The following is a 13,321-nucleotide window of genomic DNA, read 5'->3' as shown; positions in this document are numbered from 1 at the left end:
GTTTCACATCTCTGGCAGTTTTCTCTCTTAATATCTCACTTATACAAAATATGTAAAAGATCGTTACTTAAGTTTATAATTTCTCTGCATTTATGTGATTTGATGAGAACAGAGAAAGTGATTTTATATTTTATTTCTTTAATGTATGTTTTATCCACTATATGTTATGTATATTCAGCAGAGTTTCACATCTCTCGCTGTTGACTTTATGCAACGTTGATGCGCTGTCCTTTAACCAGCTTTTGGTCGTGTTTGTCCCAGATTCCAATAAAGAGATCTTGAGTGACCATCCACCTGCTCTCAGTGTGATTCCATCCACGCAAAAGAAGACCGTCACATTGGTGCCGTGACCCGGATTTGGAGTGAGGTTTAGAGGGGTGAATGTAACAGAGTCAAGCCGGTGAAGTGCTGAGCAAGTATGTAAACCTCACTCATCTGCCTCAACGACTCTCTAGCGACAGACGCTAGAGGCTGCGGTCGTTAGCCTCCTCGCTAGTTCGCGTGACTCCCATGCAGAACCGACCCGGTTCGAAGCCCGCCTGGAGCAGGTGTGGTCCGTTCCGTCACATATATACATATGTAACCCCAACATCTAATTAGGGATTAGGAGTACTCAACAAAGCACAAACCACAGTCTGTTTCTCTGCACAAATGTATTTATTCAACAATAATAAGAATAACTCAAGGATAAATGTAATGGGCAAAGAAACTGAGTTAAACAAAAACGACAAGACACTTTTGAACACCTACAGAGCATGGGGCCCACCAGTTATATCACATAGAGAATACTCCACCAATAAGTGCACACTCACACTACATCACAAGAGAAAGCAAAGGTTCACTTCAAATTCCAGACAACGGTAATCACCCAAAATCAAAATCACAACACCTATATACCTTCACCTTGGCGGAGTAATTCACATGGCATACACAAGCGAGAACCCCACAGTTCGTGGGTCCACAATGGATAGAAAACAAACAAACAAAACAAAACAAACAAAGTAAGAAAGTAAAGATACAAAAATAACTCAAATCACGTTGCCATAAAGGACCCGGTTTAACATTTGGATCATACCAAGATACCCATTAAGCCATCATAATTTCTGGTAAAGAAAACAAGAAAAGTAAAAGTAAACGGCAATCATGCATTCTCTGCAAAAGAAGAAACACAAAGTATAATTGCCATATAAAAAGTTACTATAATTAAAAGCATTTACAATCAAGTATAAAACAAATTAAACTATCAAACGTTTAAACTTAATCCACGAATTTAGTACGGATTAATACCTGCATTTACATGCTTAAATCTCTGAGGCACCCAAAGTATGCTGATCCAAACAGGCACTAAAACAAGAGGCAGATATAAATATTAAAACCAAGCAAACTCGCAATAGCAAAAAGGATTGGACTAAAATTACCATTGATGCTCTAAAATAGGTCTGCTTTATTCTTTGAAGCAACAAACAACATTTTCTGATGGGGCACTCACCAATTCAGTTCTGTTAATCAATGATTTTATCATCAGCTCTTACACAGCCTTAAGTACCCACACCACATGGTGCTTCAAAGAGGAAGTCCCTAAAATTGGACTTCCTTTTATAATAATCTGACCTGTGGGATTTGTAGTTCATCTCATTTGTAGTCCCTATATCTTTTACCCCATTACACATATTAGATGAACATTTTATAACCATCCCTAAAAACGAATGCAAAAAATGTTCCGTAAACCTTTTAGATGTGTGAATGTGTAATACTGCAGTTATCCACTGGGGCGTCATAGGTCTCGGCTGAAGAAAAGTTGAAGGCTACAGAACATAGACATCTGATCAGGTGCCAGTTGCATAATCTGCTTGACTAGTCGTCTGTTTTTTTCTTCAAGACTGGTCATAACTTCAAGTCAGTTACATAAAAATGCAAATTGGTCTCATTGAAATATGAAACACAAGACCGATTAGTCATAACTAATTGCTAGTCCGTGAGAATAGTTGTTGAGACTTTTTAGCTATACAACTGGCCCCCGATCATCACTCGGGCTTGAAACGTTTTTAGAGTGAATTTAAAGGGAATATTACTTTCATTCAAATTTGTGTTTTTGTTTGTTGAGTGTATTCTTCTTTTCTGTCCACTTCACAGTTTTATAATGCAGACACCAGGTGCTTTAAAGATAGACCTCCATAAGAGTGTTGTGTTGTGTGATGGACCACCCCTGCACATGTTGGAGGAAGTGATGCAACTCAACTGGCTTGATATCAGAAGCCAGCAGGTATGTTTAGTTGTGAGCCGTGTCAGATGTGCTTTACGTTCACATTTTTTATATATTCACTATACAATTCAATTTGTATTGTTTTTAGACGCAGCCTTACACATTTAAGTCTAGTTTGTGAATTCATTTTTGAGAGTTATATCAATGCTTTGGTCGTCTGTTAATTTGATTAAAACATCTATTTCCCAGGGGAAGCATATATTGATTGAAAAAACCCTTCCCTCGTTTGCGTCTAATGCTGTGAAGAACAATGATTTCAACTCTCTTCTAGTCCTCCTAGAACACGTAATCTAACTCATTGTTACAATTTTTCATGTGAGAATATATCTGAACCAACACAGCAAATAGTGAAATGTGTAATTGGCAAAATTTTGCCTTTTCTTCTACATTTCTGACAATCGTTTGAAGGTGGATGTCAATTCAGGAGACTATAATGGACATACACCTCTCCATACAGCCTGTGAATTGGGCAACTTGGACATGGCAATGTTCCTGCTGGGAAAAGGGGCTTCACCTGAATTCACCAACAGCTTTGGACAACGGCCATTCCACTTGGCTATTAAGAACAGGTAAAAAAAGCCTTTTTGGAATTTAAACAGGCTGTGAACTCAATGGGGTGGTTTCCCGGACAGGGTTTAAGTCTAGACTTAAAAAAAATGTAAGAGCTGTCTAAACTAAAATTGCACTGACATATGTTAAAATACATCAGTGGAGTTGTTTTGTTTTAAAAAGCACACAAGTCATGTTTTTAAAAACTACCTTAATGTCCTAAATTACCTAAGGCCTATAGTCCCGGTTTAAAATAACCCCTATCTGGGAAACCAGCCCAAGAAGTTTTTTTGTATAGCTAAATTGACATTCACTAGCCATTCATTCATTTATTGCCATGTTCAAATAGAGATGCTCAATTGACCTTATATGTAACTGTGATGGACTGGCAACCTGAACAGGTGCATGGAGATAAAAAGTTAAACTACTAAAAATAGTTCTTCTATGACATGCTCCCGGATTTATCACGTATAGACTGCTGTGTCTTGTAGGCATTTTAGAGTTATCAAGCTTCTGCGGTTGAGAGGGTTCACTTTGAAACTACACCCAGTGAGAATTGACATTGAAATGATCCAGTAAGCAGTAATTTTGTCAATTCTTTCATTTTTTTCACTTACATATGTATATAAGCAATAAGCATTTTTCCCCAAATTGCACACATTTTCTATAACACATACATATCTATGAGTCATAAATGGTTTTGTTTCAACTGTCCCTCTACAGAACAGTACGAAAGAGAGATCATGCGCTACTGCATGCCTGGTTTCTGTCAGGGGTGGACATGGACACCACTGACTACAATGGGTGGACAGCAATGGAGGCGGCTGTTCATTTGGGGGACAAAACCATGATCACCAAGCTAGTGCACTACAGAACCACGCCACTGGTATAAAAAAAACTTTCTTATTGAACAATATTAGAAGTGGACATTTAAAAAAATCTTCATGCTATTTTCTATAGTACAAATAAAGAAGCTGTTCAATCTTTTTTCTCTGATAATTACAACTGTATTCTTTTCTTATGTGATAATTACTGCAGAGCCTCGGCAGTTTGTTATGTATATGTTACTTCGTGCAAAAAATATATATATATTAAACTGTTTGTGTTCAATTTTCTTGTGTTCAAGAAAGTTCTAAGGATGTGTAAATGATGAAAGGCATTTTGTTGTGAACTTTTTCTTAACTCATTCACACTTTTCCTTTCTCTTGCAGTCCTCTGTGCCCGTGTAAAGGAGGAGAATAGTCTCGCTGTAATCTTTCCCCTTCTGCAGACTCTCTGCCCTGTACTGTATATAAACATGTAAATAGTTCTGTTCTGTTCTTTTTTCTTTTGTCAATAAGATTTGTGTTTTATCAGCGTTATAAATGTGTTTTAATAAACTAACATTGAATATAATTTTGTCTTGCACTTCATCATCGTTTTATACTTCATAGTTGTATTGCTTACTGTCGACTACTGCAAGACTCATTATGCACGTAAAAAACGACTTTGTAAGATATATACTTACCAGACATCAGCAAGGTAATGACAAATCAACAAAGAAATGTCGTCATCCCTTATTTCAAAATCCCTCAAACTGTCTTAAACATGGTAACACCATTCCTTTGTGTGTGAGGAGTTTTTCACCGAGCACCTTGTATTCTTGTCGAGCGATGTCTGAGCTCTGACTAAACTAGATTCACATGAAATGGGATTGTATCGTATATGCTTGTTAATGTCTAAAATTGAGAGAAAATAGATCAACATGAATCCTTCTCATGATCAATATAAAACCAGGCAAATATGCAAGAAGTGGAAAAGTGCATGTTATTGCTATGAATATGGAAGGCCATTATAATATACAGATTCATATTTATTTATACTTTAACCTGTATATGCAGAGAAGAGCTCAAATGTGTATCTTAGATTTTGAAGCAAAATGCTTTATTATTAAGTGGTGTAACTAATGTCCCAGATGAAGTTAAGAGGAAGGCCCTTCTAACTTCCGGGTAGACGCGGTCAAATCCTTCATTCAACGCTACAGTCAGAGTTCTTCCAATCTCCAACTGTTCCTGTATGTTAAGAGGGTTACGTTAATACAACATTACACATTTAAACCTAAATACGTCTTAAAGACGAACTTGTTAATAATCAAACTACTTTTGTTATCTCTTCATTTATTTCTTTAACTGAAAAACAGTTGAATGAGTCGCAAATTGCAAGTCGCAAACTCACCCCTAGATGCCGCTAAATGTCATACACTGGACTTTAAAATCTTTTAACTTGCAATGGATGAGAATGATTATACGATTTTGTCTGACTTTAGCGAACAAATAGTCCTTTTGAAAAGACTGTGACCACATCAGGAAGGAATTCGTAGTTGGCTTTGGGGTCTTTCTTCATGTTGCTGAAAGTGGCTGTTTCCACAACTTCATCAATCGTATGACAAATTCATACGACAAATTCTCCACCACAAACTCACAGATTTTCACAACGACGGCAAAAGAATCAGTAGATGTAGCTGAAAACGTTACATGTAAATTTGTTGTGTTAAAGGGACCGTTTAGGGAAAAAAATAATTTTGTCTTCATTTCCTCTCGCTTGAATTGTTTCAAATCTGTATTCATTTCTTTGCTCTGTTGAACACAAAATAAGATATTTTGAAGAATGAAGAAAAGCAAACAGATCTGAGGGAAATTTATTGTAATTCTTCCTACGGTAGTAAATGGTGGCCAACAACTTTTTGGTTACAAGTAGTCTTCCAAATATTATGTATACAGGCTTTAAACAACTCGAGGGTGAGTACATGATGACAGAATTTTCTTTTTGGGTGAACTGCTCCATTAAAGCCATTGATTTGAAGTATATATAGCAAAAGTGCCATACAACTACAAAAGAAATTACCTAGAACATATCTTTGTAAGTCAGGATGTTGTATTTGTCTTTATTTGAGATCCATGTGATGAGATTTTTATGCTTTATAATCTTTCCCCATCTGCAGAAATCCAGGGCATCTGCTCGTCCTTGATAGTCCAATGATAAATTAACAATAATTAATACAGCTGTATTAATACTTCGTGTATTTACCACTTAACATTTTATTTAAACAACGAAACAAATAGTTTTTAATTTCCTGTCATGTCACGTACTATCACCAGGGGTCTCTTAAAGTAGGCTACCACAGCGGTACGAGCACCAAAGTTTGAGTACCACTGTCCTACAGTATCACAAATGCTGACACTGCGATTTTTGTTACATGTCATGTGAATGGGAACTGTGGCGTATGGGATTGCAATCACATGAGGGTAATTATAATGATGACAGTATTTTAACATTTAGGTAAACCATCCCTGTAAATATTGATCTTCTGAATATCATATACCAAAAATCAATGCTCTGTTCTTCTCATTGCTTCACTTTCAAACTTCTTCCAATGCTAAACTGTATGTGTGTGTGTGTGTGTATGTTCGATTAGTAAGTGTCTAGTCAAGCTAATAAAGTCCTGTTTTATTTTACACGTGATGTTATTTGTAGTTCATGTTTATAATCTGAAGTCTGTAAACATGCAGATTCTTGCTACCTGCTCAAAATGCTAAGTGATTTCCCCACATCATGAACTTTTATCCAGATAAGTATAATTGATCATATTCAACTGAATTCATCCCAATTTGGGCTGATCTTTGTTTCCCTTACAGAGGGTGGTGGAAAATATATTGCTTATAATTGTGATCAAAGCTCATGATAATTCTTATAAATTTGGTGAAGAATAGTGTTTAAATAATACTGTTCTTCATTGATTACTCTACACCTTCATCATTACCCTTCAGCTTCAACTTTATTTTACTGTATTTCATATACAGTTTAAGGATCTCTCCTCTTGTTACCTTACTGTAGGATGTTACATATACCATCATGTATTGTGAATCGATGAATGTTAGGGGATATGAAGTCAATGTACAACAGCTTTTTCCCCCAGGCTGTGAGAGCCCTGAACTCACATCACACCGCCCCTCCTTGAAACCCCTAACAACCCCCCCCACATACACCTTACCACATCTCAGGAGAAACGCTTAACTTTTATTTCTGTGCAATTCAGGTGAGCGGGCCTGCACAAGCCACCTGTAGCAACACACTCTCCTCTGCATGCACTAGACACTTTCACACACCATTGTGTTTCCAAATCCCACAAAAAACTGATTGTAATATATGACTGTACTGTAGGTATGCTTACTGGCTCATGCACCACAAACCACCTTACACTGTTCCCCAGCCAGCTGCTTGAATGTCTCTCTCTCTTTGCACATGTACAGTATTTGAAGCCATTTGCACAGATGTACAGTTTGTATTTTATATTTTATTTTTATTTGTTAGTTTATGTATATATAACCACTTTTATATATAGCATATGTATAGTCAAAGCTGACAGTAGGCCAGTTGTGTATAGGTTTATACTGTTTTACTTCGTGTTGTATATCTGTATTTATGTAGCACCGTAGTCCTGTGAGGCACGACATCTCGTCCTGCTATATGTCCAACATGTAGTGGAATGACAATAAAGCTCAACTTGAACTTGAATGTAGCAATTTGAACTCATGCTCCTTTTTCAACAATAGTTTGATGTTTAACGTTCAAGAAACTGTCACATCGAAATGTGTGTCCAGTGGCATAGCACGGGAGCTTTTAAAATGTGCCCACATTAACAGTCTGTTTGTCTGTTAGTACATGACATCTCCTAAACACCTCCAGTTTCTTTGAGGGTGCTGCTTTGCAATCTAATGTCATTGCTTTAAAAAGATAATGAAAATATGTGATTACATATGTTCACAATATTCAAATTTGCTGTAGGAAATGATATTGACATATTCTTTCTATTCTGATTCTGCACTCTGACACAAATATAATGGAATGGTAATGTTCTGTGATGGCGAAGTTATGGCCTTTTTTTGTGTGGGTGTGTGATTTTTCATAGAAAGAGTTTTAATAAATTGTAGATTTGAGAAATTGTTCACAGACTAATGATTTCATAGGTAAATAGAATACTAAGATATGCGATGCTGCACAGACAACCATATAATCTCTGCATGGTTAAACTCTTTGCTGTTCTGTGTTAGAGCCAGAATAATCTTTTAGGATTTATGATCCTTTAGACAAGTCAAACATTGAATCGGTGGGTGATGGAGCCTGTTTCTCAAGCCTGGTCACAGTTTTAAGCCCCAGTGTTTGCTACACTTTTGCTACAATTTGGTCAAACTCTTCCCGTGATACTTATAACAAACACAACTATTATCAGAAGGGTTTAATAAGTATATTTAATGGACTGCTGAGGACTGGGGCAAAGTCATATTCTCCGATGAAGCCCCTTTCCGATTGTTTGGGGCATCTGGAAAAGGCTTGTCCGGAGAAGAAAAGGTCATCGCTACCATCAGTCCTGTGTCATGCCAACAGTAAAGCATCCTAACTCCATTCATGTGTGGGGTTGCTTCTCATCCAAGGGAGTGGGCTCACTCACAATTCTGCCCAAAAACACAGCCATGAATAAAGAATGGTACCAAAACACCCTCCAACAGCAACTTCTTCCAACAATCCAACAACAGTTTGGTGAAGAACAATGCATTTTCTAGCACGATGGAGCACCGTGCCATAAGGCAAAAGTGATAACTAAGTGGCTCTGGGACCAGAATGTTGAAATTTTGGGTCCATGGCCTGGAAACTCCCCAGATCTTAATCCCATTGAGAACTTGTGGTCAATCCTCAAGAGGCGGGTGGACAAACAAAAACCCACTAATTCTGACAAACTCCAAGAAGTTATTATGAAAGAATGGGTTGCTATCAGTCAAGATTTGGCCCAGAAGTTGATTGAGAGCAGGCCCAGTCGAATTGCAGAGGTCCCGAAAAAGAAGGGCCAACACTGCAAATACTGACTCTTTGCATAAATGACATGTAATTGTCGATAAAAGCCTTTGAAACGTACGAAGTGCTTGTAATTATATTTCAGTACATCACAGAAACAACTGAAACAAAGATCTAAAAGCAGTTTAGCAGCAAACTTTTTGAAAACTAATATTTATGTAATTCTCAAAACTTTTGGCCATGACTGTATATAGTGTATGCGCTTTCTTTACTTTTCTTTCTTTCAGATAAAACGTTTTATCAGGCCATTTATTTTTTATTCAGATACCCACAATTTGTAGCCACTCGTGCTAAAGCGAAGTCCTACAGTAAAAGTGTCCATTAATTTACCTGATCTTGGTGTCTGCAGGTCTCTATATCCGACGCGTGTGCAGCATTTACGGAGCAGAAAGGGTTAAAATGAAATGCGTTTGGCACTAAATGAAGATATTAAAGATATCGGCCAAATATAGTTAACATAAATTTCCCTGAGTGCGTGTGATGTGTACAGCTCATGTATGTAGACGCGCTGCTCAATTTAAACTACAAAAATTGTCTGATGATGTAAATGGTTCATTATGTCCCGCGGTCCGAATGGAACGAAGCCAAGATGGACGAAAACCTGTCATCCAGTGATGACTGGACTGTTGCTGCTTGTCAGGGGCAGGGCGTGCGTCCTTCCTTTACTTTTTCACCACCCTGGGAGCGTTTTAAAACGCAAATATTTTTATCTGCTTGCTTTTCCGGCGTGTGACTCGAAATATTGTCGGACACACGCTCTCTGTCCACTGGTCGGAGTGTGCTTACCTGTGTTTGAGCGGAGCGCACGTGTCTGTGTGTGCGCACGCATCGGACTGGAACTCGATACGGAGAACAAAGGAGAATTGTAAACGTAGAGACTGAAATGACATGCCGCCGTATAAATAAGATAAAGACCATAATGCTATTTAGTTTGTTTAATAAAATAAGAAGGTATAGACATGTTCTGTAGGAAAGGTAACCTTAAACGCTCTTCTCTACTCCTGTGATATCCTCAACCCCGTGATGTTACCCCTACAATATTATGATTTGTCACTGGTACAGAGTTCTTTCTGTAAGAACCAACACCAAAAACCTAACTATTTACTCTAAACTATTCTAAGACAACAATTTTGACTAGTGAATTTGCAGTGTACAGTGTACATTTCAACTCCTTCAAGATTGGAGTTGAAATGCTGACCTGAAATGGGCTGTATACAGCAAAACCCTGAGTCAGTATCTTATCTCTTTAGTAACCACTGTGATTTGATTTTGGAACCCATAAAGAACATTGAGTTTGAAAGGTCTGTGTCTAAAATGGGATGTTTTCTTAAGGCCCTGTGGAGTATTTTGGTTGCACCCTACTGGCCATAGTTGTAAATTAAACTCCACATTTATAAGTTTACATTTTTCATCAAAACAGGTATGTATCATAAATTTGGAGAACCACTATCTGTAAACTTTTTATTAAACAAATTTTAGTGTTTTTTAGTATAAGAAAACTAAAGTGTGATAAATGGTTTTACAGTCAGAATGTTTACTTATGTGCAAAATTGGCTTTTTATCTTAAGAAATATAACTTTCACTAATAAATAACTACACAATAAAAGGACAAATAAACAGGAGGATCTTTAATGGTGGAAGCATGTTGCCTATGAGCGCCAGGCAACCCCCCAGGTTTACAGAAATGGTTTGACCCAATTCTTATGCAGACAAACATGCGTCGTTTAAAACCTGTGCATTGACTAATATTTTTCTGATGTTGAAACTCTATTAACTAGCGTTTACCGAAATAAGGTTCAGTAAAATGGTAGCAAATACATTCTCTGAGCATTTTAATGTCATATCCATGTGAGATGTTCTGACAGATAGGCTACAAGAGATTTGAATAGATTATGACATTATCTGTGGGAAAAATATATATACTTTTGACCCTAAATGTTCTTGTACTCCATTTGAAGCACTGGCTAGAGGGCAACAGTTCACAAGGATTGTGGCCTAACTCTTATGGTTATAGAGTTTGGAGTGGGTGCAGACTTTTTTTTATGCATTTTTTTGTCAAAATCTGTTCATGTGAGATGATGGAACCCAGTGACCCGAAGGACTTCAAAGCAAACAATTACAAAATAATATGTGTCTTGGGCCATATAATAGGGATAAGATATGCATTGTCTCTTCTTCTTCTCACTGGAAGCTGCTCTCTCTCTGTGAGCTCTTCTCTTGAGTTCTGCCCTTACTTCATTCTCGTCTTTTTTACTTCAGCGTTGGGGTTGGGGTAAAAATAACGATATTGCTAAGACAACGCGGTTATGCCGTTTATATGCAGTTATATGGCTTATTTAGCATTAGAAAGGTTAGACCATATCTCACTGAGAATCCAGCACAACTACCAGGCCCTGGTAATCTCAGAGCCATCAGACTTTCACACCCTCATACACTTCTACACCCCATCAAGATCTCTGCGTTCAGCAAACCACCAGCATCTTGTATTGCCTTCCCATAAGATAGTATATCGCTTTCCTGCTCAGTCTCCTTCATGGTGGAACATTCTTCCTAACTCGGTCCGGTCAACCACATCTCTCACAACATTCAAGAAACTACTTAAAACCCATCTCTTCTGTGAACACTTGACAGACAACTGAAAAATAAAAAAACGTACTCTTTCTCTCAACAGGCAGTGGTCTAGCTTTTGTTGAAACCAGTAACTTTGTATTAGCACCTATTGTATTATTGCTCCTGTATGAAATTTCGTTTATGGCTCCCTGAACTCTTTGTAAGTCGCTTTGGAAAAAAGCGTCTGCTGAATGACTATATGTGAATACTTTTTCTCCCTTACGAAAATTATCCTTGGTAAAATTTCAAAACGTCAAATTAATGGAGAACGATACTTTAATAAACAAAATATTTAATATATTACCAACTCGCTGGGAATAGGCTATTTAGCACAGTGGGTGAGCACATGCCCTTCCGGTCCGTCCATTGGCTACTGCGCTGCAGTTTTCAGATACAACTCTCGAGGTTCCCAAACTGCGCACTGCGCTGCGGTACATTTCACTTAAGAAGGATTTTTTATTTTGAATGTGTAAAAAGTTGATCTGTTGAGACTATACAACAGTAATCAAGTATTTCAGGAGCAGAATGTTTATATGAAGAATAAAGATCGCATTTGCCTGACAGACAGTTACATTTTTTAAACCATAAGCCTATTTAAAATGTAAATTTAATCAGTAATATTATCGCAATTACAATATCACGGGGAATGATATAAACAATAATGATGCCTTAATCGTGCAGCCCTAACATAAGGTATATTAATATAGCAAGAAAACGTATTTGGAACTTAAGGGAACGTGATAAAAAATATTTGGAGACAGATTGCCTATTGGTGGGTCCTGAACTGAAAACATTTGAAGCCCATGTTTAGATTTATAAAGTATGTAGGGGAAACAGATTTAAAAGAAAAAAATCCTATTTTCACTTTTTATTACTTCAGTCATCTATATTGCCAGATAATGTCTTTTTTCCCAGCTACGCTAAACACTAAAAACCAGCAACGCTTAACACTAAAAACCAGCAACGCTTAAAACTAAAAACCAGCAACGCTTAACACTATAAACCAGCTACGCTAAACACTAAAAACCAGCAACGCTTAACACTAAAAACCAGCAACGCTTAACACTAAAAACCAGCAACGCTTAACACTAAAAACCAGCAACGCTTAACACTAAAAACCAGCAACGCTTAACACTAAAAACGAGCAACGCTTAACACTAAAAACCAGCAACGCTTAACACTAAAAACCAGCAACGCTTAACACTATAAACCAGCTACGCTAAACACTAAAAACCAGCAACGCTTAACACTAAAAACCAGCTACGCTAAACACTAAAAACCAGCAACGCTTAACACTAAAAACCAGCAACGCTTAACACTATAAACCAGCTACGCTAAACACTAAAAACCAGCAATGCTTAACACTAAAAACCAGCAACGCTTAACACTATAAACCAGCTACGCTAAACACTAAAAACCAGCAACGCTTAACACTAAAAACCAGCTACGCTAAACACTAAAAACCAGCAACGCTTAACACTAAAAACCAGCAACGCTTAACACTAAAAACCAGCAACGCTTAACACTATAAACCAGCTACGCTAAACACTAAAAACCTGCAACTCTTAACACTAAAAACCAGCAACGCTTAAAACTAAAAACCAGCAACGCTTAACACTATAAACCAGCTACGCTAAACACTAAAAACCAGCAACGCTTAACACTAAAAACCAGCAACGCTTAACACTAAAAACCAGCAACGCTTAACACTAAAAACCAGCAACGCTTAACACTATAAACCAGCTACGCTAAACACTAAAAACCAGCAACGCTTAACACTAAAAACCAGCAACGCTTAACACTAAAAACCAGCAACGCTTAACACTAAAAACCAGCAACGCTTAACACTATAAACCAGCTACGCTAAACACTAAAAACCAGCAACGCTTAACACTAAAAACCAGCAACGCTTAACACTAAAAACCAGCAACGCTTAACACTATAAACCAGCTACGCTAAACACTAAAAACCAGCAACGCTTAACACTAAAAACCAGCAACGCTTAACACT

At 37.4% G+C, this 13,321-nt stretch overlaps 1 protein-coding gene across 4 annotated transcripts; it reads left to right on the top strand.

The window, feature by feature from the left end:
• Positions 1-96: 96 nt before the first annotated feature.
• LOC130430421 (60 kDa lysophospholipase-like) lies at positions 97-4,164 on the top strand. 4 transcript variants are annotated; one of them, XM_056759530.1, is made up of 7 exons: positions 97-548; positions 2,134-2,263; positions 2,453-2,548; positions 2,672-2,832; positions 3,304-3,387; positions 3,536-3,698; positions 4,024-4,164. In XM_056759530.1, exons 1-7 carry the CDS (start codon positions 511-513, stop codon positions 4,039-4,041), a joined length of 690 nt encoding a protein of 229 aa, XP_056615508.1. In that variant the 5' UTR covers positions 97-510; the 3' UTR covers positions 4,042-4,164. The 4 variants fall into 4 exon arrangements, with proteins under 4 accessions (XP_056615508.1, XP_056615511.1, XP_056615510.1 ...); XM_056759531.1 differs by having other exon boundaries at positions 98-416; XM_056759533.1 differs by lacking the exon at positions 2,453-2,548.
• The last annotated feature ends 9,157 nt before the right edge of the window (positions 4,165-13,321 follow it).

Source organism: Triplophysa dalaica, chromosome 10 (assembly GCF_015846415.1).
Source record: "Triplophysa dalaica isolate WHDGS20190420 chromosome 10, ASM1584641v1, whole genome shotgun sequence".
In the NCBI taxonomy this organism is placed as follows: domain Eukaryota; kingdom Metazoa; phylum Chordata; class Actinopteri; order Cypriniformes; family Nemacheilidae; genus Triplophysa; species Triplophysa dalaica.
Note: the sequence above shows the minus strand (reverse complement) of the source record. Positions and strands in the feature narration are given on the sequence as shown.

Bases quoted from the DNA above. Each gene is read 5' to 3' on its own strand.
- LOC130430421 (XM_056759530.1), top strand. From the start codon at position 511: ATGCAGAACCGACCCGGTTCGAAGCCCGCCTGGAGCAG. The intron at 2,264-2,452 runs GTATGTTTAGTT...TCTATTTCCCAG, and splicing joins TTGATATCAGAAGCCAGCAG to GGGAAGCATATATTGATTGA. The intron at 2,833-3,303 runs GTAAAAAAAGCC...TGTGTCTTGTAG, and splicing joins CACTTGGCTATTAAGAACAG to GCATTTTAGAGTTATCAAGC.